Source organism: Thyridium curvatum (assembly GCF_004353045.1).
Source record: "Thyridium curvatum strain D216 chromosome Unknown NODE_127_length_65013_cov_88.210970, whole genome shotgun sequence".
Lineage (NCBI taxonomy): Eukaryota > Fungi > Ascomycota > Sordariomycetes > Thyridiales > Thyridiaceae > Thyridium > Thyridium curvatum.
Genome location: NW_022156882.1, coordinates 39,747 through 65,013, shown reverse-complemented (window position 1 = coordinate 65,013; position 25,267 = coordinate 39,747). Strand labels below are relative to the sequence as shown.

At 58.9% G+C, this 25,267-nt stretch overlaps 10 protein-coding genes across 10 annotated transcripts; 7 read left to right on the top strand and 3 right to left on the bottom strand.

The window, feature by feature from the left end:
* Positions 1–2,700: 2,700 nt before the first annotated feature.
* On the top strand, positions 2,701–3,741 carry E0L32_011973 (uncharacterized protein; the record flags this gene model as incomplete). Its single annotated transcript, XM_031134763.1, has 1 exon — positions 2,701–3,741. The coding sequence occupies one exon, from the start codon at positions 2,701–2,703 to the stop codon at positions 3,739–3,741; it is 1,041 nt and encodes a 346-aa protein (XP_030999683.1).
* A 991-nt stretch (positions 3,742–4,732) lies between these two features.
* E0L32_011972 (uncharacterized protein) lies at positions 4,733–6,265 on the bottom strand (the record flags this gene model as incomplete). Its single annotated transcript, XM_031134762.1, has 1 exon — positions 4,733–6,265. One exon carries the CDS (start codon positions 6,263–6,265, stop codon positions 4,733–4,735), a length of 1,533 nt encoding a protein of 510 aa, XP_030999682.1.
* A 129-nt stretch (positions 6,266–6,394) lies between these two features.
* On the top strand, positions 6,395–8,248 carry E0L32_011971 (uncharacterized protein; the record flags this gene model as incomplete). The annotated part of the gene is made up of 1 exon (XM_031134761.1): positions 6,395–8,248. The coding sequence occupies one exon, from the start codon at positions 6,395–6,397 to the stop codon at positions 8,246–8,248; it is 1,854 nt and encodes a 617-aa protein (XP_030999681.1).
* A 588-nt stretch (positions 8,249–8,836) lies between these two features.
* Positions 8,837–9,903, top strand: E0L32_011970 (uncharacterized protein; the record flags this gene model as incomplete). The annotated part of the gene is made up of 2 exons (XM_031134760.1): positions 8,837–8,907; positions 8,973–9,903. 2 exons carry the CDS (start codon positions 8,837–8,839, stop codon positions 9,901–9,903), a joined length of 1,002 nt encoding a protein of 333 aa, XP_030999680.1.
* A 226-nt stretch (positions 9,904–10,129) lies between these two features.
* E0L32_011969 (uncharacterized protein) lies at positions 10,130–11,350 on the bottom strand (the record flags this gene model as incomplete). Its single annotated transcript, XM_031134756.1, has 1 exon — positions 10,130–11,350. One exon carries the CDS (start codon positions 11,348–11,350, stop codon positions 10,130–10,132), a length of 1,221 nt encoding a protein of 406 aa, XP_030999679.1.
* A 1,347-nt stretch (positions 11,351–12,697) lies between these two features.
* Positions 12,698–13,701, top strand: E0L32_011968 (uncharacterized protein; the record flags this gene model as incomplete). Its single annotated transcript, XM_031134755.1, has 2 exons — positions 12,698–13,125; positions 13,215–13,701. 2 exons carry the CDS (start codon positions 12,698–12,700, stop codon positions 13,699–13,701), a joined length of 915 nt encoding a protein of 304 aa, XP_030999678.1.
* A 1,083-nt stretch (positions 13,702–14,784) lies between these two features.
* E0L32_011967 (uncharacterized protein) lies at positions 14,785–15,612 on the top strand (the record flags this gene model as incomplete). Its single annotated transcript, XM_031134754.1, has 1 exon — positions 14,785–15,612. The coding sequence occupies one exon, from the start codon at positions 14,785–14,787 to the stop codon at positions 15,610–15,612; it is 828 nt and encodes a 275-aa protein (XP_030999677.1).
* A 381-nt stretch (positions 15,613–15,993) lies between these two features.
* Positions 15,994–19,220, bottom strand: E0L32_011966 (uncharacterized protein; the record flags this gene model as incomplete). Its single annotated transcript, XM_031134753.1, has 2 exons — positions 15,994–18,972; positions 19,056–19,220. 2 exons carry the CDS (start codon positions 19,218–19,220, stop codon positions 15,994–15,996), a joined length of 3,144 nt encoding a protein of 1,047 aa, XP_030999676.1.
* A 2,675-nt stretch (positions 19,221–21,895) lies between these two features.
* Positions 21,896–22,726, top strand: E0L32_011965 (uncharacterized protein; the record flags this gene model as incomplete). The annotated part of the gene is made up of 1 exon (XM_031134752.1): positions 21,896–22,726. One exon carries the CDS (start codon positions 21,896–21,898, stop codon positions 22,724–22,726), a length of 831 nt encoding a protein of 276 aa, XP_030999675.1.
* Positions 22,727–22,874: 148 nt separating this feature from the next.
* Positions 22,875–24,569, top strand: E0L32_011964 (uncharacterized protein; the record flags this gene model as incomplete). Its single annotated transcript, XM_031134751.1, has 5 exons — positions 22,875–22,949; positions 23,177–23,336; positions 23,395–23,754; positions 23,814–24,166; positions 24,222–24,569. The coding sequence occupies 5 exons, from the start codon at positions 22,875–22,877 to the stop codon at positions 24,567–24,569; spliced, it is 1,296 nt and encodes a 431-aa protein (XP_030999674.1).
* Positions 24,570–25,267: the final 698 nt, after the last annotated feature.

The following is a 25,267-nucleotide window of genomic DNA, read 5'->3' as shown; positions in this document are numbered from 1 at the left end:
GGGGGGAAGGAGAGGGAGGGGGGGGGGGGGGGGCAAGTAGTAGTCATGGCAGAGCCGCATGGGGAGGAGATCTGCAGCGGATGCACGAACGAACGAGCCTTTTGCCGCGATAGTTTGTGCGCTTCGAGATTGATACTGAACGGCATCTTGGGCATGTCCGCGCCTCGAAAAGGGGGAGGGATCGTCATGAGGATGGGAGTTGAAAGATGGGGTTGCTTGTGGCCTTGGTCGTGGTCCCCTCTGCTTCGTGGCATGCATGTACATCTCCATGATCAAATCAGGATCCCGAAACCTTGGAAACATCACGACAGTTCGAAGCCCTAGGAGGTCCAGCTTGACAACCCAAGCCCACCGAAACAAAAGCCGGGGGTGCTGTCTAAACGTTAAAACTGTTGCCTGGAGGTGGAGGAGAAAAGCCACAACGATGCGTGGAGCTCAGAGATCTAACTACCGACATATTGTAAAGTCACAGATCAAACCCTTGCGAAGGAAAAAAGAACTGGAGACCGGGATGTCCCAGACTCGAGGCCTTGGTGGTGCTGAGGTGGTGGTGGCGGAGGTGGTTTGCGTGTACGAATGGAAGTACTTTCGTACCTCGTTAGGCCGTTGGTTGTTGCTAAATTTAGGGGGGCGAAGCGCGAGACTGCTGGCACGGGCCCCACTCCTTTTTACCCTTCCTTCGGTCTTGGTACGGGCGAAGTGAGGATTTCACGTAGAGGCGGCGGCCGATAGAGGAGGATAGCGAGATGTGGGCTTGCAAAAAGGTGCACTACGACGACAGGCATTGGGATCAAGTAGGTAGGGGCTCAGGCGAGGCAGACTTTTATGTAAATGGCCCTGGAGAGCTAGGTAGGTGGTGGTAAAGTCGTGATATCAATTCTACTGAAAGGGGAAATTAGAAGTTCCTTTGAGTGCTGGCTTGGCTGGCTCCCTGGGTGTGCGAACTGTGTCTGCTTTGAGGGTAGATCGGGAGAAAAATAACATCGAAACCGGTCATCTACATACCTACATATCGCGGTATGACCGCCGATGGGTTGTCTACCTGTGATCTCAGATCTTACTTTGTAGAAAGGCACGAAAGGGTGCGTGGAAGTCTTGTGTGGCCACGCGTGTCAATTGGGCGCGGCGATCAACTGCAGGTGGGCTTGCGCGTTTCCCACCAAGCCAAGCAAGCAAAGCCAAGCAGTCTTACGCAATAGAGAAGCGGCAAATTCGAGTCGAGTTCTCTTTTTGCGAGATGCACGTTCGGTGACTATCACAGTGCCAGGAACAAGACGACCAGTGATACACTTTCATGACCTTTTTGAAGCTGATATCCAGGTAGTACTTGGACAAGTAGATGTTGCCATGGCGGCGGCGACAAAACCCCCCCCAAGAGCTCGTGTTGGCCCAGCAAGCATTGTGGCCTGCAGGGTTGCGCTGTGACCTCATTGGGCGCAAATCACCTGTCCCGAGCCTGGGTTTTTCCCTATGCAACAGCCGGGGATGCACAAGTATATTAGTCAATGCTGTTGCCACAGGACTGGGTTTCCATCTGCATACGATACTGTGCAAATCAACAATAGGCTACTGCTGCTTGCTGTGTGAGAAGAGTCAAAAGACTGATGGCATTGCGCTTGTGATCTGGAGAATGCCGGTTGGACGCGAATATGCTTACTGGGGCATAGGCATGTACTTGTAAGTATGGTAGCATGTAAGGTAGCTTATCCTGTCATAATGGCGAACCCTGGTCAGAGACGAGATCGAGAATTCCGAATAAGCTCGCCTCCTCTGGGCATGCCGGCTGTTTCAGGAGGTGAGCTTTTTTCGAAGGGAGTGTGTGCGGGCCGAGATGTGCAGAGTAAAATAACGACTCGACCTTGCGGACAGGTCAGGCTCGCTCTCGCACCGTGAAAGACAGCACACCCCCCTGAGACCAGGGAGCAGGAGAGGGGGCTGAGCAAGGTCCGAGGACAGTGCTAGCCACACGCCGCCATCCTGTGGCCGTTGTCCGGGGAGCTTGGCACCCGCTTACGGAGTAGCACCTCGACCACGTTCACTGAGCGACTGCGCCTCCCCACGTTCACAGGGCCCTTCTTTTTGGCGTGGTGTGTGCTCTTGCGTCCTGCGCGTTGCGGGTGGACCCCACTGCGACGGACCGGGCTCCCTCCTCCAGCCTACCTTACAGAGTACCTTAGTGCTAACGGAGTAGGCCAATCCGCTAGGGCGATGCAGCTGAACCTGCTTACCACACAAGGTGCCACACTGGTGTTGCTGCGGGCTGGCGATCCCTCTCCTGCACCGGGATACCTACTGTGTACTTGTATTTATCCCTCTGCGCACCCAGCCCTCTCTTCCACTCTCATTTTTCCTGTATTATCTCCTCCCTCTCGCTCTCGTCTCGCTCTTCGATAGAAAAAGGTTTCCCATATCCATTCGCTTTTGTGGGAGCTTCTTCTTTCTACCATCACTCGTCAGGAGCTTTTCCCATTCGTTTCACCGAGCGGGCTTCCTGGCTACATCACCACCACCACCACCCGGTCGCTTTTTACGTCACTGGGCTTCTGCGACCCCTGTCCTGTGTCCTGCTGTAAACGAGACCCTGAAACCAGTAGACAAGAGAAAACTACAAGACCCGAATAGGATCACCTCGCCACACCACCGCACACAACAAACAAGCAAACACCACCACCACCACCACCACATCATACAACCACCACAATGGGCAACGTCGGACGCTTCTTCTGCGTGGCTCTGCCCATCGCCCTGACGGCAGCCAGCTTGATCGCCCTGCTCGTCGGCGGCCTGGCCGGCATCGGCAACACGGGCCTGTACATGTTCGACGTCGACCTGAAGAACATGTCGATCAGCCCGGCCGAGATCACGAGTCTGGTGGACAAGGTGACCAACAAGCGCCATGTGGCCGACCTGTTCGAGTCGGCCACCGCCAACGTGGACGCCAGCAGCGCCCCGGCCCTGACCAACAACATCACCTACCCGGACCTCTCCCTCGCCGAGAGGTACCAGATCAACGTCTGGAACTACTGCTACAAGGACGCCGAGGGCAAGACGCAGTGCACAAAGGCCAAGTTCAACTGGGCCCAGGACTCGCTCAACAAGTCGACCTCCAACGTCGAGGCCCTCATGACCCTGTCGGGCCAGAAGGTCCAGCTGCCCAAGGAGATCAAGGACGCCGTCAGCCTCTTCACCAACATGATCAAGTGGACCGAGGTCGTCTTCATCATCGCCTACGTCGCCCTCGGCGTCGAGCTGCTCATGGGCGTCTTCGCCAACTGCTCGCGCGCCATCTCGTGCTGCACCTGGGTCTTTGCCGGCTTCGCGACCGTCGCCGTCATCGCCGCCGCCGGCATGGCCACGGGCGTCTCGCTCGTCGTCGTCGGCGCCGTCAAGGCCTCGGCCAAGGTCTACGGCGTGCAGGCCGCCCTCAACAGCCGCTTCCTCGCCGCCGTCTGGATCGCCGCCGCCTTCGCCCTCGCCGCGGGGCTCTTCTGGATGTTCACCATCTGCTGCTGCAAGCCCGACCACTCGAGCCGCAAGAGCCGCGGCGTGCGCCACCGCGACGCCGCCGACGACGGCGAGAAGCTGATGGGCGGCGGCGCCAACGGCCAGTACCATCCGCTCAACGACCAGCACAACAACGGCTTCTACAACCGCCAGAGCGCCTACGCGCCCCAGGCGAGGTATCCCAGCGGCGGCCGCACCGACCTCGCCTACGAGCCTTACTCGCACTCGCGCTACTGAGCTGGGATTGTGAGAGAAAGTTCCGGTTTGCATTTTTAAAAGACCACAGGTCAGGGCGACCAGTATGAAGATGAAACCAAAGATATGACACAACTTCTGCTTTTATGAACTCCGATCGAGCATTCGCGGGCGTTTTTTCCGGACTTTAGATGGGTTTTTTTTTCCCATTTCATTAGTACTGAGGCAGGTTTCACACTGAGAATGTGTGAAGTGATGGGTAATGGAATCATGCGGACTTGGCGGGCGTGCCTCTTGTGGCGCCCATTCTTACGAGGCAGATGATGACTCTGCGGATCAACGTTTTTTTCTCTAGATCTATATATAATATAGATAGGAGCCTTGTCATGGTCATGAGATGACTATGCTAGATTCAAGATGTATATTCCTTAAGAAATTGTTCATGGTACCTGTGCATCGCGGCCTCGCTCTGGTATCCACTGGTATTGTCTTATCACGTGTGCTGAAAAACCTCGACGGATCAAGCTTATGAAACCTCGACGGACAAGATGCTACGAGAATGAGATACCGATCAATTCTCGTGTCGAGCTTGGTTCGGTGTTCCTGCTCAAGAGAACGACAACTCGTACGGTCTGAAAAGCGGATGGAACTTGTAGGTTGACCAAGGGGACGAGAACGAAGAAAAAAAAATTATCTTATCGCGTGCCCCCCCTCCACCACAGCCACACCCACTTACACAACTTTCACATTCCTCGTCAACTACTTACACGGGAAAACGTGACGAGCCAGGCGAGGAAGAGAAGAGGGAAAAAAAACATAAAAAAGCCGAAAAAGTATGGCGGCAGAGCCAACGGGCAGGCAAAGGACGTCGTCCCTCCTGACGCGGGACCACGTCCTCTGCCCCGTCACGGCCCTCGCCTTCTTCACAGCCTCCCGGTCCGAGGACGGGGCCAGCAGGCTCTACCTCGTCGCCGGCGAGGACACCGACCTCGTCGTCTACGACGCCCAGGAGCAGCAGCAGCAGCAGCCGACGTCACCGCCGCCACGGGCCCGCGCGAGATGCGCCGTCTTCGAGGACCAGGCCGTGCACGGGGTGCGTGTCGACGGCGGCGGCGACGTGCTGGTCTGGGGCGCGAGCTGCGTCGCCGTCCTGTCGCGCGGGGCGCTGGAGAGGGCGATCCGTGGCGGCGGTGAGGAGGAAGGAGGGGGCGCGAGTGCAGCGGACGAGGAGGTCGCCGCCGCCGTCGCCGTGAGGGCGCGGGGCCGCGCGCCGGACCTGGTCTACGACGGGGCGCTGTGTCCCGCCGACGGCGGGAGGGGCGTGCTGGTCACGGCGCACAACGAGGTGGTGCCCTTCGCCGTGGTGGCGGGCGGCTCCGGCTCCGGCTCCGGCTCGTCGCTGGCCATGGGCCCGCTGGTGTCGCCGTCGAGGCCGATACTCTACTCTGCCTACGTGACGTGGACGTCGGGCGCGAGCGTCCTGGTCGCGGGCGGGACGGTGTTTGGCGAGGTCGTCGTCTGGTCGTGCGACGTCGCCGGCCCCTCCTCGTCTGGCCAGCAGGCCGCCACGGCCACGGCCGCGGAGGTCCTGCACGTCTTCTCGGGCCACGAGGGGTCCATCTTCGGCGTGCACATCTCGCCCGAGATCGAGGCGGTGGGGCCCGGAGGCCACAGGCGGCGCCTGCTCGCGACCTGCAGCGACGACAGGACGATACGCGTGTGGGACCTGGCGACGGGCGGCGGCGGGCCGCTGCGGGAGGCGATCGGGGCCCGGGCCGCGGAGATCCGCCGCCGGGTGGGCGGCGAGGCGCGGGAGACGGGCTTCGCGAGCGAGCCCGAGGTCGCGGCGGCGATGGAGCTGGCCGAGAGGCCGCTCGCCGTGGCCATGGGCCACGACTCGAGGATCTGGGGGGTGCGGTTCGCCTGCCGGGGCGGCGGGGAGAAGGCGGGTGGTGGTGTAGCTGTGTACTCCTTTGGCGAGGACGCCACGACGCAGGAGTGGAGGCTGGACGTGCCGGGCGCCGAGGGAGGGTGGGGCTGCGGGACGCTGACGCACGTCCGGACGATGGGGTACCATGCCGGCAAGCATATCTGGGCGAGGGACGTGCTGGACAGAGAAGGGAGGGACGCGCTCGTCGCGACGGGCGGGTCGGACTGGAAGATTGTGCTCATCGGGGATACCAGCCCCGAAAAGGAGAACGAGATCCGGGACGGCCAGACGGTCGCCCTGACGGTGCCGGGTATAGACGCTGCTATTATCGCGGCCGCCGGCGAGGAGGAGGGCCGGGACGCGGAACACAGGGCGTTGGCCGAGCGCGCCGCGCGGGCGGGCAAGAAGCTGGACAAGGAGCTGCTGCACAGCTTCGAGTTCATCTCTGCGGACCGCATCCTGGCATCGACGTCGCTTGGCAGGCTGTTCCTCGGCGTCTTCCGGCCCGCGGGGGACATTGAGTGGTCTACGGTACGGCTCGACGACAGCACCGGCTACGACATGGTTGGTTATTCCGTCATCAGCAGCGCCAAGGACGGGACGGCGTGGATCGGCAGCGGGAGCGGCCGCGTGCATTATTACGACAGACAAGGGCACGTCTCTGAGGCTTTTCAGGTTGGCAGGAAGATCCCCGGTATACTCTTCATTCCTCACGGCAGGCTGGACGACGTTCCCACGACGCACGTGCAGCTTCTGGTCCCGTCCATGGCGCCCGAGGGCGGCAAGTTGGTCACGGTCGACACGTCGATCCCCGGACCGGACAAGTCCGTCGCGCAGTGGGACGTCGGCCGCGGCGAAGGACTACTCATAACCTCTGCCGCCGTTTGCCGAGGGTTTCTCATTGTGGGAACTCGCAGAGGCACTATCCACCTCTACGCGAAGCAGGACGACCAGTACATGTGCGTGGCGTGGACCAAGCTGCAAGTCAAAGACGCAGTGACCAGCCTCACCCCGCTCCCGGGCCGCGACGGCGCGCCCGCCTCGAACATCCTCGCCACCTGTCGCGACGGCGCCTACCGCATCTACGCCATCGACCGGGAGCCCGCCGCGGCCGCCCTGCGGCTGGTGCACGAGTCGTCCCCCCCGACCATGGGCCCCGTGCAGGCTGGCGCGGTGTTCGCCGGGGACGACGACGACAACAACAACGAGCTGGTCGTCCTGGGCTTCAGGGGCACCAGCTTCGTGGCGTGGAACGAGACGCGGCAGGAGGACGTGGCGGCCGTCGGCTGCGGCGGCGCGAACCGCAAGTTCGCGTACGTGACATCATCATCCGGCGGCGCAGCAGACGCCGCGGCGGCGGGGGGCCTCCTCCTGCGCTTCGCGTACACCAAGACGTCGACGCTCAACGTGTACTCGCAGCGCGGGGCGACGCACCGGACGGTCAGGGCCGGCGGGCACGGCAGGGAGGTGCGGTCCGTGTGCGCTGCGCGGGGGGGCGGCGGGTACGTCGCCACGGGAGGCGAGGACACGATACTGCGCGTCTGGAGGAGGCGGGCGGCGTCGGGGCCCGGGGGCGGCGGCGGCGGCGGCCTGCGGTGCGTGGCCGTGCTGAACCCGCACCGGACGGGGATCCCGGCGCTCGCGTGGGTCGGGGACGGGTACCTGCTCAGCGCGGGCGGGTTCGAGGACCTGTACGTGTGGAGGGTGTCGCGGCTCGACTCGGCGTACGAGGGGCTGGCGGTGGCGTGCGAGTCCCAGTTCCCCGACAAGAGCAGGGACAAGGACCTGCGGATCATGAGCATCGACGCGGAGCCCCTGGGCGGGGACGGCGTGGAGGAGGAAGATGGGATGGTGGTGTCGATGGCGTTTTCGAACTCGGCTGTCAAGACGTACCGCTACGCCAGGGCTGACGGGTGGCGCCTCCTGGCGCAGGGAAGGTACACGGGTGCCTGTCCGACGGAGGTGCGGCACCTGGACGTTGACGTGCGAGGGGGACGGGGTCTCGCTGTCTTGGTCACGTTTACGGACGGGCACGTCACGGCGTGGAAGGCCGACCGACGACATCCTGGCAGTGGCGGCGAAGCAGAGTATGAGGACTACACATTGCAGGCCGCGGCCCGGCTGCACCAGAACAGCGTCAAGGCGCTGGACCTGGTGCCCCTGTCTACCGGAGCGGCGGCGGCGGCCGCCGGCTGGCTCGTCATCACGGGGAGCGACGACAATGCGCTGGGCGTCACGCATCTCCTCCCCACCGCTGCCGGCGCAGTCGCGGCGTACACTTTCGGGCCCGGGCATCGGGTCAGCAAGGCGCACGCCGCCGCGATCAACGCGCTGCGGGTCGTGCGGCACGACGAGCAAGCCGGTGTTGTGGTGTTTGTGACGGGCAGCAATGACCAGCGGATCAAGACGTGGCGGTTGTTGACGACTGCGCCGCCGGGGGGTGAAGAAGAGGCCGGGACAGGACGGCGGGTGGGCAAGATACAGTTACTGGACAACTCGTACAGCTCCGTGGCTGACCCGGGGGCTATGGAGATGCTGGGTCCCGAGGGGCCTCTTGTTGTCGTCGGCGTTGGGATGGAGACTTGGGGGGTTGGGCAAGGCGCGTTGCGGGCAGGATGAGGTCTGACTAGTTTGGAGGGACGGCCTGCATTATGGAACATAGATTTATACCCCGAGATGATATGTAGACGTTCATATATCTGGCATAGATGTCCTCTCGATTCCGCTGGATGATAGTTCTTTACTGGGCTGGGCTTGTGCGATCTGGAAAGGAAGAGGAAAGGGCGGAAATTGACAGTAGCTACATAAGCCCAAATTTCAGCCAAATTCATCATCATACTGGTCGCGTAGCATAGTGGTTAGTGCGTCTGCTTTACAATATCCACGCAGAAGATCGTCGGTTCGATCCCGACCGCGATCAAAGACTATTCATGATTTTCTTTTTGCCCTGCTCTGTTTGTGATATATTTTTGCGATTCCGCCCGACTTCTCTCTCTCTTGGGAGAACAGTTCAAGTTGTTCTTCTTGCATCAACACGAGTGCTCAGGATTGGATGATCTGATGCTGAGCTTGGCAAGGTGTCTCGTGCAGTGAGTGCCAGGGTCCGCTAAAACGCTGTAACAGCTTCTGTCTTTTCGGTGGAGCTGAGCTGGAGCTCCGTGCTTTCCCACATCACCACCAACAAACGACACCACACGACAGACCAGAATGGCGAGCTTGCGGACGGGCCAGAACCTGCTGCGCAGGGCCAACTCTGGCGTAACGAGAATCACCACTCTGTAAGGAGCTTCCCATGCACCAATTGGCAAGCTACGACCAGGTTCTAACCTCGTACCACACGCAGTCAAACCTCGACCTCCTCTCCCCAAGCCGCCCTCTGGCAAGCCTACGCCCAGCATGCCTCCTCCACAGCAGCAGCAGCGCCTTCCCCGTCCACGATCCACCGGCGGCCCTTCTCAGGCACCAGCCTAGCCGCAGCGAAGAAGAACAAGTCCAAGCTGCACTCGGGCGGCACCGTAGACCCGGCCCACCGCGACGACGCCGTGTCGGCCGTCAGGTCGGACCCCAAGGCCAAGGCCAAGGGCGGCGCCGCGGCGGCGGCGGCCGCCACGGCGGACTACAACTTTGACGCGCTGGAGGAGGCGTGGGGGCGCACCGACCGGTTCCACGCCGACAAGCTGAAGCAGCTGCGCGCGGGCGGGCGCTTCAACCCGGACGTCATCGGCAAGCTGCCCGTGCGCATGGCGCACCACCACCACGACGACCAGCCCGTCGCGAGCCCCCACAAGGGCGGCGGCGGCAAGAAGGATGCGGCGGCGGCAGCACCGCCGGCGGGCGGGACGGTGGTGCCGCTGGACCAGCTGGCCATGGTGGTGCCGCAGGGCGGCCGCACGATCGAGATCCGGCTGCACGAGGCGAGCTCGAAGAAGTCGGTCATGAGCGCCGTGCAGGCGAGCCCGGACTTCAACCAGCAGCCGCAGGCGGACCCGGACAACGAGCTCGTGCTGCTGCTGCGCATCCAGCCCGAGCCGGCGGACGCGCAGGTCAAGCGCGTCAAGGAGGTGTGCCGCGAGTGGCGGGAGCAGGTGCGCCTGGCGGGCCAGAAGAGGCACAAGATGCACCAGGCGTGGAAGAAGGACAAGAGCGCCACCCCGGACGACGTGCACCGCCTGGACAAGGAGCTGCAGAAGCTGCAGGACAAGAAGATGGAGGCGATCGACCGGACGGAGAAGGAGGCGCTGAAGCAGGTCAGCAATAGCCAGAGGAGCTTCTAGAAAGCCACCCCCCGCCCTGAGGGAAGATAGACGGGTACGGAAGGCGAGGTTGTAAAAAATAGGTAGCTTGTATAAAAAGATGTCTCATTTTTGATCTTGTAGTACATGCGGCATGTATTTGCCACATAGTTCCGTTTGGTGTGTCTATATAATACACTAGTACATGATACATGTGTTCCCTCGTCCGCTATAGGGGATTATGCTACAAAGCTCTTGACGGCGATGCCTACGCATTCTTTCCCTTTCCCTTGCTCTTGCCAGCAGCAGCAGCAGCAGCAGCAGCAGCAGCAGGCTGTTGCTTGGGCAGCAGGGACCGTACCTTGTCCTCAAACGCCTTGCTGTCCTCGGGCTGGTACGTGCAGTCCCTGTCGTGGTAGTTGCGCGCCGTGGCCAGCGTGTCGGTCGCCGCGGCCGCGAACTGGGGCTGCGCGTATGTGCCGGCAAACATGTTCTGCAGGATGGCCTTCTGCACGCCCTCGCTCGGCTTGTCCCTGAGCAGGTCCTTGCCAAAGGCGGCGCGCTCGGCCGCGTCGTGGAAGAAGACGGGCCGCTGGCTCTCGGCCTGCTCGGCGAGGCGGGCCTGCGTCTGCGCCGGGTTGCGCACGTCGGCGGAGAAGGCCTCGCCGCCGGCGACGAGGCGCATGCCGCGCAGGGCCGTCTCGAGCTGCGACAGCGGCGCGGCGGCGGCGCTGGCGGTGGCGGGCCCGTGGCCGACGAGCGACTCGAGCGTCAGGGAGGGCGTGTAGGGCGCCGCGACCCCCTGCTGCACGCCGTCGAGCCACTTCTGCTCCTCGGCCGTGAAGACGAGCTTGCCGCCGCCGGCCTTGGAGTCGCGCCCGCCGGGGCCGTCGTCTCTCTTCCTGCGCGGGCGCCTGCCGCGGGCCGCGCCGCCGGGGCCACCGCCAGGCCTGCGGCCTCCTGGCCCGCCTCTTCCTGCTCCTGCTCCTGCTCCTGCTCGGGCACGCCCGCCGGGGCCGCCGCGGGCTCCTGGGCGCTGGGCGGAGATGGCGTTGGGGCCGCCCGGCTGCTGCGTGACGAAGCGGCCGCCGGGAGAGGAGACGCCGCTGGGCCCGGGGGGGTTCCTGTTGCCGTTGCCGTTGCCGTTGCCGCCGCGCGGGCGGGGTAGGCTGCGGACATTGATGATCTTGTTGGTCGCGGTCAGGCCGCCGGTGCCGCCGAGGGAGCGTGCATCGACGCCGGCAGAGGCAGCGGGCGCGTCGGGCTTGCCGCTGTTGCCCAGGGCGCCGAGCTGGGAGGCCGCGGCGGCGGAGCGTTGCCTCGACGTCGGCTTCGCGGGTGTGGGACCGCCGGTGGTGTGCTCGTCGGCCCGTAGGGAGGCGGTCGTGGAGAGGCGGCGACCCGCGGTCTGGCATGACGCCTGGCCCGTGGTTGCTCTGAGGAGCTCTGGCCTCCTGCCCAGGAGGGCGCGGAGGGCAGGTCGGTGCATGGTTCTGGCTGGTGGTGGTCGAGGACCTCGCTGCAGGATGGGACAGAGGTCGTCGTCGTTGATTTCCTAGCTGCTCAGAAGCTCACGCGAGATTGTCATGATGGGAACATTTTGGCTGGGAAAACCCTTGTGGGGTCTCCCATTGGCCAATGGACGCCAGCAGTGGGGATGCCTTGTGTGGTCGCTAAATCGAGCCGCTAAAACTTAGCCTTCACTCTCTAACCGCCGTTTAAACTGAGCAGTGTACCTCTCGTGGCTACCTACTTAAGGTAGTTACTCCGTACATCAGGCTTCAAGGCTCTGGGCCCATATCCCGACTTCTAACAATCTGAATGCTTGCCTGCAGCTGGATGCAAAGCCACCACAGCGTGGTTTCTGGCAACAGTGGCCCCCATCCCGAGCGACCTGGCCAACGGCGCGGCGCTGATCCTTCCAGACTTGGCCTCAATGTCCATGTCTTGGGCAAATTCGGGTAGTGCTTACAGTGGATTTCATGCGCACTGGCGAATGAGACGACCAAGACGACGCTTGACCGGGATCAGGACGGGCGAGGACAGGCCTCCTCTGGTTACACGATCAGGACGGACTGACTGGATGGGAGAACAGGCCCCTGTCCGCGCCCCCTTTCACCCGTCGAGACTCTCGCTGATAGGGCTGCCATTGGGAGAACGGTAGGTAGGTACCTGTGGACAGAGGATCGACGATCATCATTCAGACTCGATTCCCGTCTCTCTCCGTCGGTCTTGTCTCCTGTTCTGGGGGACAGGCGTCCATGGGAGATGGGCTTGTCAAACCTGGGCCCCAAATGCTTCCAAATACCCTGCTCATCCCGGGGTATTCTCTCTGCACATGGCGCGCTTGTCGGCGGCACAGAAGGGGGCTGAGCCGGCAAAACGGCCTGGATGCGCAGCAGTCTCTCTCACTCGAAAAGAACACAACCAACTGTCAGTGGGCCCATGTCCAAACGATCTCGTGCTAGTGTACGAGGGCTCGAACCGCGCCTGGTGTCTGGAGGGAGTAGCATGGGTGTGGTGGCAGCATGATTACGGCAGGGAGCATGCATTGGGAAAAGTGTGTACGGAGTAGGTATCCAATGTCGGTAGATCAACCAGATTACTATTATGGGACGGACGGCCCATTTGCTTATTCTCCTCCTCTCGTGGCCCGTCTCTTTCTCTCCCCGTGATCCAGTATCACCATCTCGCGTTCCTGCGTGACCTTGTGTGTCGCTTCCTTCCTCCCAGCCGAGGAGCTTCACGTCCCTTGGGTGTCGGCCTGGAATCACGGCTTGCCGACGGACCTCTAGCCTTTACATAGTTGGTCGATCCTCTGCGGGAACAGCAAAAGATGTCTTACCAGAACGGCAATCTGCAAAATAGCTACGGCGCCGAGGCCATTCCCGCCTCGGCTGGCGGCCTCGAGGTCGTCCAGCAGCAGCCGCAAAAGTACTACGAGCACTACGCGCCCGGGAGCCAGACGGCAGAGTACCCCCAGGGCGGACACACCCCGGACCATTCACAAGGTGGCTATACTCAGGACTACCACCAGCAACAACAACAACAACAACAACAACAGCCAGGCCAGTGGCAGCCGCCGCCGTCGGTGATACCGCCAGAGTCAGAGAAGAAGAGGATACTGGGCCTGCCGGTCCCCGTGTTCTGGGTGATAGTGGGAGGAGTGATCCTCGTCGTCCTCGGCGTGGCGCTGGGTGCAGGTCTGGGCGTGGGCCTGCAGAAGAGCAACAACACACAGTCTGCTCCGGCGGCCTCAGGAACGTAAGTATTGTCTCCGGTCTCCGATCGTCACGAGAATGCACGGCAAAGATTGGCTATGTCCGTGGCTGACAAACCCTTGCCAAAAACAGAGGCGCAAGCACGGCAGGCGCCCAGACGACCCCTCCCGCGCCCACGAAATCGTCCTCGTCGACGTCGTCGTCCTCCTCGTCGTCGACGACATCGTCCTTCGTGCCCGTCAAGACGGGCACCACGGGCATCGCCGACAACAGCTGCCAGTCGACCACGCCCTCGACCTACCACACCAAGGACGGCACCAAGTTCACGGCCTACTGCTTCACCGACTGGCCCGACGGCGACGCCGCGGCCGACGGCGGGCCCGACAAGGTCAAGGACATCGGCAAGACGCTCGTCTACACGTTCGAGGACTGCATGGAGTACTGCCTGTCGTTCAACAGCCGGCGCTCCGACAGCCAGGCCAAGTGCGCGGGCGTCACGTACAACTCCAACATCACGTCCATCTACGCGCACTCGCAGGCCAGCTGCTTCCTCAAGGACCGCATGGGCAAGAACCTGCCCGGGGCGGCCGAGAGCGCGTGCGCCGTCATCGCGCTGTAGCGGTGAGATGGAGTGTGTTGGACATGACCTGTGGGGGTGGTGTTAGATGTGTGTGTGTGAAGCAGGATAGAGATCAGAGAGATCACAGAGCCTCGGGAGGAGAAGCTTCCTATTGTAGCAGGATACCCGCTCTTCTCCACACGAGTGCTAGTGGAGTGGAAAAAGACGGCCACATTGAAGGATTCATTTGTTAGACATTTGTAATTCACATGTTGATACACTGTAGCATACAAAAGCATAGCGTCTTTCTCTTTTTAACTGCTGCTTGTACATGGAAATAAGTCGTTCAAAGGAAGAGTCTCTTTAAACAAAACCAAAATAAACTCTCCGGGCAATGCTCAAACTCACCGCGCTCGGCGTCCCGGCAGTCGTAAAATGGTAAGCCGACCGTGGCTCTTTAGTCTCTCGTAGCTTGGCAGCCTCACGTGCGATGCCTCGGCTCCCCCGCAGATCGCAGCTCCTCACTCCGCATTGGCGTGGCCGGTACTGGCTAGACCCGCCTCGAGCTGCAACAGCACTTACATATCCTCAATATCCATCCTTTTTGTCAGCTTTCCCATGACAGCATTTCATAGCCATCATCTACTCAATTCGTTTCGAGGCATTCTACCCTCCTCTTGTATCATTCCACTCTAAGATACACAAGTCATTCTCAGTGATTGCCGCAGTCTCCGCCACATCCAATCTCACATCCCAGTCTAAAGGACGACGACTCAGCTCTCACGATGAAAGGCATCAGAATAACTCAGTACCTCAAGGTCAGCTGAAACTTTGTCTCCTTCCCCTGTCCAGCTCCCGCGGCATCTCACTGACGCTCCCTTTCCAACCGAAAATAAAGGGGCCCCAAGACCTCACCGTCACCTCCATCCCGGACCCGACCCCGGGCCCGGACGAGTACCTCATCGAGGTCCACGCCGCGGCCACAAACTTCTTTGACATCCTCCAGGTCCAAGGCAAATACCAGACCCAGCCTCGTAAGCTCCCGTCTCCTCTCCTCCCTGCCCTCCCTCATCCTCCGTAAACCTCCGCCATCTAACCAAAACCCTCCCGCCCCAATCCTCAGCATTCCCCTGGACAGCAGGCATGGAATTCGGCGGCGTCGTCCTCTCCACGCCCAAGGGCGCCACGACGGCCCCCAAGTTCCCCGTCGGCGCGCGCGTCTTCGGCGCCGCCCAGGGCGCCTACGCCACGCACCTCGCCTGCGGCGAGGCCAGCCTGCTCCCCGTGCCCGAGGGGTGGACCTTCGCCCAGGCCGCGGGGCTCTTCGTCACGGCGCCCACGGCCTTCGCGGCGCTGACGCTGCGCGCCAGCGTGCGGCCCGGCGAGACGGTCCTCGTGCACGCCGCGGCCGGCGGCGTCGGCCTCGCGGCCGTGCAGGTCGCCAAGGCGCTCGGCGCGACCGTCATCGCGACCGCCTCGACGGAGCACAAGCGCGCCGTGGCGCGGTCCTTCGGCGCCGACCACGCCGTCTCCTACGCCGACCCCAAGACCTGGCCCGCCGAGGTGCGCGCCCTGACGCCCGGCGGAAGGGGGGTAGACGTCGTGTTCGACCCCGTCGGCGCCGTGGACCTGAGCACAAAGTGCACGGCCTGGAACGGGCGCATCGTCGTCGTCGGCTTCGCGGCGGGCAGCATCGAAAAGGTGGCCATGAACAAGGTCCTGCTCAAGAACATCTCGCTCGTGGGCCTGCACTGGGGCGCCTACGTCAAGAACGAGCCGCAGGCCATCCCGGGCGTGTGGGAGGGCATCCTGCGGCTCGTCAGGGCGGGCAAGTACCGCGGCACCGAGTTCACCGACCGCGAGTTCGTCGGGCTGGACTCGGTGAGCGAGGCGCTGGTTGCGCTCGGAGGGCGCGAGACGTGGGGCAAGGTGGTGGTCAAGATCCCGCAGGAGGGTGGGAGCAAGCTGTGAAAGATGTGTGTGTGTGTGTGTGTGTGCGTGTGTGTACAGTTGCATATGGCAAAGTTGATAGAGGTGTATCCTGAATATGTCGCTCGTGGGACTCAAAACACTGGACTGGATGTAGGATTCCCGGAGCTCAAAACCATAGTGAACACAATTCATGTTGAGAATAATTCATTATCTACTTTACTCATTCTTCGTTTCACAAGACAAGAAGCCAAGGGGTATGTTCTAAGTGAAGACTCTCTGCGTTCCCGCCTATGCCCACACACACACACACACACACACACACACACACCCCAATCCAACCATACGGGAATCCCCTTTTCTATCTCACCGCAATCTCCTCACGTCGTCCTTCCTGAGCCTCAGCCGGGCCGTCGCCACTCCCTACGACTCCTTCGCCCGGCCCTGCACCAGCGCCTCAAACTCGGCAACGACCTCCTTGTCCACATTGACCAGCCACTCCTCCGCGAACCGCGCCTGCCCGCCCGCCCTCTCGACCAGCGCCTGCAGCCGCGCCTGCACAAACGGGAACGTCGCCTCCCGGTGCACGGGGTCCCGCGCCAGGAACTCCTTCTCGGCCGCGCTGGCGGGCGAGTCCCACTCGTCCGGCTGGACGTCGACCCACACCAGCGCGTCCGGGCCGCCGAGGTCGCCCTCGTGCACGTCGGCCGCGATGGTCGTCCACATGGTCAGGTAGTCCTGCAGCCGCGACTGCGTCAGCGACTGCACGGGCTCCGGCAGCTCCGTCATGCGCGTCAGCGCCAGGCACGACATCTTCTGCGGCTCCAGGTCCGCCATGTTGCCCGACGACTCGAACCACTCGTCCACCAGCCACTTCCACATCTGCGCCAGGTCTCCTCCTCCGCCCCCGATCGACGCCAGCACCTCGGCAAAGTAGCCCGGGTCGCCGTAGGCGATCCGGGCCAAGATGTTGAAGTATTGCGTCTTCTTCATCGTGTCGAGCCGGCTCGGCCTCGCCTTGGGACCCGTAGTCTGGCGGGCCTCCCAGGCCTCGTGCAGCTCCTGGAACATGCGCGACAGGAAGCCCAGGCTGTGGAGGGTGCTGACTGCGAGTCGGAGGCCATCTACTCCGCCATAGTCCTGTGCCACGCGGATCATGTACTCGAGGCACTTGGACGCAGAACTAACCTGCTCTCGATGCTTCGAATCCACGGCTTTGACAAGCGCAGCCAGTGTAGGTAGCATGATGCGCAGGTCTGCGATGACGCTTTGCTGTCCACCCATGATATACCGCTTGATGATCTCGACCGCACCTTCGGAAACGCCCGAGTCATATTCGCAGAAGGCGTGGATTCGCGGTTCCAGCTGGCACAGCTCGGGAGAGAGTGGCGTTGGAGCCATAGTCATAACAGACCGCCACACGTCCACTGCGTCCTCCAAAAGGAACTGGTGTATCGCCGAGCTGGTATCCAAGGCCTGGTCGATGAGAGGGAGTACCGAGTGATGGTAGCGCTGCGAGTCAGCGCCCAGCGCCATAATTATGTTGGAAAGCAGCCCTAGAACAGACTGTTTGATCATGTAGTTGTCCTCTCCAGCGACATTCCACATGGCAGGCAGTGACGCCATCAGCTGATCACTGACCTGAGCAATGTTCTTGTCCATGCGACTGACGCAAGCTCGCGTCGATTCTAGAATAGCCAAGCGGGTCTCGTCAACCTCTACCTCGCGAAGGATGGTGATCAGCCGAGACAGGATGTCAGAAGCGTAGGGCATGAAGAGGTCCGAGCTGAACTCGTATGCGTCTACCACGGCTTTGAACTGTCTGGCAGCCGTGATCCTGACAACCTCGTCGTTTGCAGCATCCTCTGAGCTCATGAAGTGGCGGAAGATGTCGAACACGATGGGACGAATGCGGTCCTCGATATGGACCGGCACCCACTGACTCAGAAGAATGGCAATGCGGCGTCGAAGGACCTTTGCCAGCGGCCCTTGCTGCTGCACGTCTCCGACAATAGTCGACTCGACAAAGCTGCTAAAGTCAAAGGATGTGTGTATGGTGCTTGCCGCGCTGCCCATGGCTGTGTACACCGCCTCCTTCAGGACAATCTCGGACCCGGACTGCATCGCTGTCTGGAAATAGGACAACAGCGGTGGTCCCAAGATATCCTTGTAGTGTATGAGCAGGTCCAAGAACACCCTCTCGGCGCAGGGGCGTACTTGCCACTGCCATGCCTCGCCGGCATCTCGCTCTTGCGACTCCCATTCCTCCGGCGACTCCTCCCATGCCTCTAGATCCGACTGCCTAAAGATGAACAGCTTCGTGATGATGACATTGACAACCTGCAGCACAAAGTCGTTGGTGAGCAGTTCCGTCTTGACGAGGTGGGAGGCCTGCTCCTGCTCCTTCTTGACCTCTTGGCTGCGATACTTGAAGGTGAACTGAGGCTTGAAGACCATAGCTATGCAAGCTCGGATGAGGAGCAATCCCTTCAGTGCCAGCCTCTCGAGGAGTGGGCCCTCGAGCTTGGACTTGCCTTCCGGGTTGTCGCCAGCGCTCTGCCTGATGCCCCCGGACTTGTCAAAGACGTCGGCAAAGTTGACTACCAGCTCCCAGTACGCATGGACAAGAGGCAGACTGTTTGGCAGATTGGCGAAGCTCGCAGGGTGACCTTCACACATCTCGATGTGCAGCTTGGTGAACTGGAGCAGGTGCTTGCCGACGACGTCCTGGTACGGTGCTGGTATCCTCGAATCATGGCTAATGAAGCCCAGGAACTGGGCAAACTGTGACTGTGAGAGCCCCCATACTTCCCGTACCAGGTCGGAGTTGTGAGGATATTCGTAACCCGACGTCATAAGTCGCCTCAGTGTCTTGAGGGCTGCCAAGCTGTTCTGCATGGCATAGTCGGCAGCATCCTCATCTCCTCTGCCGGATGTCAAGAACTCCAACCATGAGGCCGTGTTTGCCGAGTATATTTCGCCAAGAAGCTGCACTATCTCTGGTGTGACGGCCTGCAGCGCAGTCTGGGACCTGCGCAGCCGGGCCGCGCTGAGCTCCTTGACCACGCGGAGCAGGATCAGGAGCGCGCCGTAGAGATGGGCGGGGTTGCTGGACCTCGAGGCCCGGAGAAGCTCAATGATGGTACTGAGGGCATCGGGCCACTCCTGCGGGTAGTCGATGCGGACAATCTTGGCCGCTGCAACGGTATTGAGAGCGGCTAGAGGCTTGTCCTCCTCGTCGATGGTCCCTTGGAACAGTCGTGACCTGATCAAGGCCTTGCGATCTCGTTTGATGGTATTCCTTGACGCGGAAAAGCGCCAATACTTGTCTACGCCATTCTTGAAAAGGATGATGGCGAGGAATCGGATATCGTGAGGGAGCGTCTTGTCGAGGTAGACGGTCTAGGTAGATGGAAGAGGTCATGTTAGCCGGACCTTCACCATCCTGAGACGACGGTCTGGTCGCATATGAGATCCTAGCGTACCTGAAGGGACGGGAAGAAGTCCTCGTGGGCTTCCCACTCTGTGAGCTGAGTGCCGGCAGACTGCCTCTGGTTGTGGTCGGTAGAGGTCCCAGCCTGGAGCGCCCGGCAAAGATCCTGAAAGTTCAAGGGCACGGTCTCGCCCGGCACCTCGATAGCGAAACTCATGGCGCTACTACAGCAGACTCTACCCGCATCTGCTCCGTTCCGTGTCCAGAAACGTGCGGTTCCTTTCCCGTGCTCGGAACAATGCAAAAGAATGGAGCGTTGAGCTGTGCTGGTGAGGGGCAGAATCACAAGCTGATGAGGCACCAGGGCTGTCTCTTAAATTCTAGTGGGGTTGATCTTGGGTTCCTGGAAAACTAGCGGCTGGGAGGACGCTAGGGTGGCGCGTGTGACAGGGGGCGTTTTAGCGTCGCACTCCCGACCAAAGTACTTGTACTTGTAATAAGGTGTGAGTGACAGACACTCCATCGACATGGCACCGCGATATTGTTGGGGTTTCTTCAACTGTCAAGGCTGTCAAGGCTGTCAAGGCTGTCAAACCACAAACGGCGGGAAGGGAAATCAATATCATTTCCGACACTACAGCTTGCTAGTGAGTACCTAGGTAGGATTGTAGAATGGTTTACCGCCAATTGAGATCTTTGTGGACTTATTCTAAGGGCTTTGATCTTTAGAGAAGTAAACTACTAGTTGTGGCTTAACCCACTTCTCGGCCACACCTCCATCCCTAAAGCCGCCTAATAGATATTATATTTATAATATCTCTTTTAAGTATATTATGTTCATTATATAAATCAACTTATATTTAATAGATAGATTAAGAGTTACTTATTTTTTTTAAAAAAAAAATATAGATATGATTGGGTACCATGGGAATGAGGAAGGTCGGCATCTCTTCAGCCTTGGGCGTGTAGGTTGGTTTTGCGTGAATGTGTGCGCGCACAGATGTGTCGGGTTGTTTGATAGAGAATAGGTTTGGGAGTCTTGATGAAGGATGTGCTCGAGAGTCTTGATGTGGATGAGTGCGAGAGACGGACTCGAGAGAGCAGGAGGACAGGCCATTTTGTACGCATTCGAAACGACCTCTCGGCAGTGGCCTCAAGGTATATTGTCGTGGCTTGCAGGATGGATTGCTCATCGCTAAGGGACTGTGTATTATTATAATTTGGTTGTGTCTGTTATTGAGTAGGTGTGGCGTTCTCTAAGGATAGCTTGCACATCCGGCCCTATAAACTTACGCATACAGACATCCAGACGAGTTGACTCATCAGCTACAGGCTGAACTATGGTCAAGAGGTCAAAAAGTCCGGGACCTAGAGAGAACATTCGGCAGCTCGTTACAAGATAAGTTGTACAATATTGTACAAAGCGAAGCATATATTATGAGATTGCGTCGCCGGCCCGCTTGCGGCGACGGAGCGGCCGTCCATTGCGGGCTAACAACAGCCCAAGGGTGCCTTTGTACCAGTGGACGAGTGGGTACGGTCAGAGTATAGCATAGGTACATTCTGTGCGTCATGAGGGCAACCTGGATAGAACACGTTCTAAAGTGTTATGCAGGGCGCCCGTCAGAACCTAGCTGGCTGAAAAAGCCACAGCGGCGAGTGAACTCTGGCTCATTGACAGTTCGCGTTCCCCCTTTGCTCTCAGCCCAGAGATGCTGTGTTTCCACACATCGTGAGAAATGAGACAAGAAGCCCCGTGTCGAAAAAACTTGATCTCGATCGGCCGAATCACCGTGGAGAAGTTCCAGACGAACTTGGCAGCCTTTGCAGCTGACACCACGCTCGAGTTTGGCATTCTCCAAGCTGTAGTACGGATATGCCGTAGCTGTCATAAAGCGTTGGTCTGATTGCTCTCTCCGGCTTCTCAAGTTTTGAATCGAGTCTTCTCTAATGGCCCTGATGGCAAGCAGCGTTTGTGTGGCCTTCTCTTCAAATATCAGATACTTTGGTCGTCTCGCTGGCCTTTCCATCATGTTATAGATGCCAGGCACGGTCCGTAAACTTGGTCCCGATAGGCGCTCGAGTCGACTTGGAGATATATGTACAAGTTTGGCAAAAGCAGATGGAGGGAGGACGCAGTAGTGGGCCGAAGACTGGAGGCAATCGAAACAACATCTCTCCGCGGTGAAGAGGAACAAGAGCCCTCCAAAAGCCCTACAGGTCGTGCATTTATCCGTTATGAGAGGCCGATAGAGGTCATCGATAGTGAAGCAGTGAGCAAGCTCGGCGCGCAATAGACCTTGCAGGCCCTCCAACCCATGCTTGGAGACCAGTTTATATTCCCAGAGTCCGGTTGATAGGACGCGAGCTCACCGATTGACTTGACGGAAGGAGAAGAAAGAACGAATGTCGAGCTCGCGGAGGACCATGGACATGAGTTCTGCGGGTAGACGACCCAAGATCCCGAGCTCAGCGGTCGGCAACGTCTCGAAAGCTGCCTGAAGAGACCTCTGAACGAGGTGCATATCATGTGGGTGCGAATGGACTACGACGAGGTCAAAGTCTCGTTGATGATACGAACATACTCGAAGGATCGCGTCAGCATGTTTCTCAACGTCCGCAAGAACATCTATGCTGCTCATTTTTGCCATCTGAGGAGTTTGTGTAATATTCGCCCACGAACATGAATCCTCCTAAGATGCTTCGAATCTCGAAGGTGAAGTCCTAGACGCGCTTCAGATCGCCCTCCTAGTCGCGTTGTCGGCGCTTAAGTGTTTGCATCGCCGGGGCACGTGCAGATAAACTCCTGACCGCCATCACTCAATTCTTCAAATTCTCTTTCGACTTGATTGCAGCGAAATTGACTGTCCTCATATCGAGATGCCGTCGACTATGGAGCCGCCTCGTCTGATTTCCATGGAAGTCTCCACGAATGGCAGAAGCGACTGCTACTTTCGCATCCTAGCCAACCGAAGCGTCAAGTACATCACCATCAAGGCCGGGGCCCTCGACGCCGAGTCGTTGGATGACATGCCCCTTGATTTCCAGAATATTCTCCCTCCTCTCCCCTACCAAGAAGATACTTGGAAGTCAGCGTGTATCACTCGCAATCCCTCGTCCCGTCAACTGGACGCGACGCTGTCGTCGGCCGATTTGCCCAGTGTGGAAACGATCTGGCATCCGCGGATGATCGACCATCTTGACATCGAACGCACCGAGTATCTCGCTCTGTTGACTCAGGAATGCAAATGGAAGGCGGATTCTGCACCAGAAAGAATGATTGCCAAGATGGCGCGCTTCCACTGGGAGATCCAATACATGGAAGCCGAAACCCGCATGTACCAGGTCCTTGAGGGCCGGGGCATCGCTCCCAAATTCCTCGGGCATATCCACGAGGCAGGCAGGGTCATCGGATTCCTTCTGGAGAAAGTTCCGGACGGACGGGATGCCGAGCCAGCCGATCTGGAGATCTGCGAGGCGGCCTTGCGGCGCTTCCATGCGCTGGGGTATGTACATGGGGACTGTAACAAGTATAACTTCGTCATACGCCAGGATGGGCAGGTTGTCCTCATTGATTTCGACAAGGCGAAGACTTGCGCCGACCCAGCTCTGATGGAGGCGGAGATCGCGAGCTTGGAGGGGCAATTGGCTGAGACGACGGGTCGTGGTGGTGGGCTTATGCCATTTGATGAGGGAGACAGTGACAGGGAGTCAGAAGAATAGACACCAGATGTGCTTCACTCAAAGTGGTAGGAGCTGTTTTCAGAGGGTATCCTCTCTGCTCATCACCAAATTCTAGTCCAACTCATTTCCGCGCCTCCCAAGATCTATCTCTCTTGGAGTTTGACAATGGGCCAGCCCAGTGTGCAGAATGATCGGTCAAGGGGCTGTCACTCCATCTGCCGCTGGAGAGCGATATGCCCTATTACAACGTGCCGACAGCCAGGTGCGTACAGGGAACTACCTAGCGCCCTCCGGGGTTATAGGGACAAACGTCGGGCCCGTTGCACCGGGTTCTGATTGGCGGAGAGGGCGGCCTGGCGGAGGGAGGCCGACCATTCAGAAAACGGAAGTGTCGACAGCAACACACGTCTTACTCCGTACATCCACCTCTTCCTACCCCCCTTCCAACTACCGCTGGCGTGCGCTTGCGAACTTCACCTGACACTACAGCATCACCACACCTCCTCTGAAGAAAAGATGTCTTCCCACGATAGCGAAGACTCAGATATTCACGCGTTCATTGACCAGCTTAAACTCGAGGAGCTCTGCCGTATCGCCTCTGACATCGAGGGCGGAGGCTCCTGTTCGTTGGGAGGCCATACGGTTGGAGGTCAGTATCACACGATACAATCAACCGGTCATCGAATAGTGTCTAATACACGGCCTAGGTTTCAATATTATCCAGGAGCTGGTCTTCCAGGATGGTAAAGTCTGGCTGGCGAGAATCCCGCGCCCTGATAACTGTTTCGAGCCAGAGGAGGCGACTTTGTCATACGCGGCGGTTCTCCGATATCTCAAAAAGCACAGTAGCATCCCAGTACCATCGGTATATGACTATGCGGCGGCATCTGATAGCGGCAATACCTTCGGGACCTCATATATTCTGATGGAAAAGCTACCGGGTCACGACTTGCCGACATTCGACGACGACTCGGACGACGACTCGGACGACGACGACCTGGCGCCTGTGCAGCTTAGCGCGGCCAGGAAAATACATGAACAACTGACGGATATTATTATCGAGTTAGGTAAGAATGTCTACCCTTGGGCATTGCTACCCAGACAGCTAAAATATATTGGACTCCAGCTAGCCACCGGTTTGAGTCGATTGGTTCTTTACGAGAGGACCCAGAGGGGAACTTCACAGTAGTTCAATATTGTGACCCAACCTATACGTCGCAGCCGGAAGAACGGACGACAGCGTTCCACAGCCTGGATCCCCACTATAGAGGCCCGTATCGCAGTATTACCGACTTTTACTCTTCGATCTCGGTCCTTAATCTAACACAGGAGACCACTGGACCTGGACACAAGCATAGCCCGCAGATGATTGCCGATTATAAGGCACTTGCCCGCCTGGCTCCGAAAATCATTATTCCTGAGTTTGACAATGGGCCATTCGTCATTGGTCACAATGACTTGACGGTGCAGAATATCCTGGTATGTTAGAGTTGAACTGTAACATAATGAGGAACTAATCGGGTACTTTTCGCAGGTCGATGACGAATTCAACATCACAGGAATTATCGACTTTCCTGGAAACACTGTTCCCTTACCCTCGCTCTGTGTGTTTCCGTGGATGTTCCACGACAACCTCTCAGGCCCAGTTGTCGCACGAGATGCCTATAAAGAAGTGTTCATCTCTAAACACTCTGATAATGGATCTTCCGCCCTTCAATCGACAAGCGTGCGTCGCCAGTTGATCGAGTCTGCCATCACCCGAAACCAGTTTGAGCTGGCCCTGTTGGGCCCTATGATCAGCCTCGTTCTGCCAGATCTTTATGAATCTATCAATGGGGAGAAATATGTACAGCAGGGAACTGGAGATGGGGCGACGGCCTAGTTAGGGCAAGAACACACAGTTCAGCCCCATCATCAATAGTGGCACCACACGCGGAATGGATGCAGGCTGATTGGGTGTCACGACGAGGTCACACGTTTATGGAACACCTTTCAGCATGACCCTTATTCGCGCATCGGGAGCTAAAGGACTGTTTGCATGTAGGACTGGATCGATTGTTATCATGGTTAAAGCGATGTGCCCCGGATCGCTGACCAGTGACGGGAGCCGGTCTTCGTCCCCTTACCCATTTTCTCATATATGGGAGTTTGTTCTGGTTAAGAGAAAGACGGCTGTGAATAGCGTTGAGCTGAGGAGCGCCGAACTGTAGTAGCAGCGTAATAGTTGAAGATTTTTAGTTTAGATAAAAGAGTGGTAAAAATAAAGACTAGTCTTAAGTAAAACTAAAGAAAAGATAATATAAGCTATTAAGTAGGGTGTAAGATATTATGCCCAGACTTAGAAACTCTTCAAACACTTCTCACTACTGGTTGTCAGAACAACCTGCACAGAATAAGGCGCATCCAAGCACTTGGATGAATAGGATGAGGGGAGGAAGTTCTTACAGTAGTTAGACGTTCAATCAAGCTTCCTTTTGATCAAGACGAGACGGAGCTGTTTAAGTGACTGAGTGCATAAGCAAGCACTTGAGATGCGGGGAAGCTCTTTTGGAAAGCATCTTTCTTTCCCCGCACCATCGT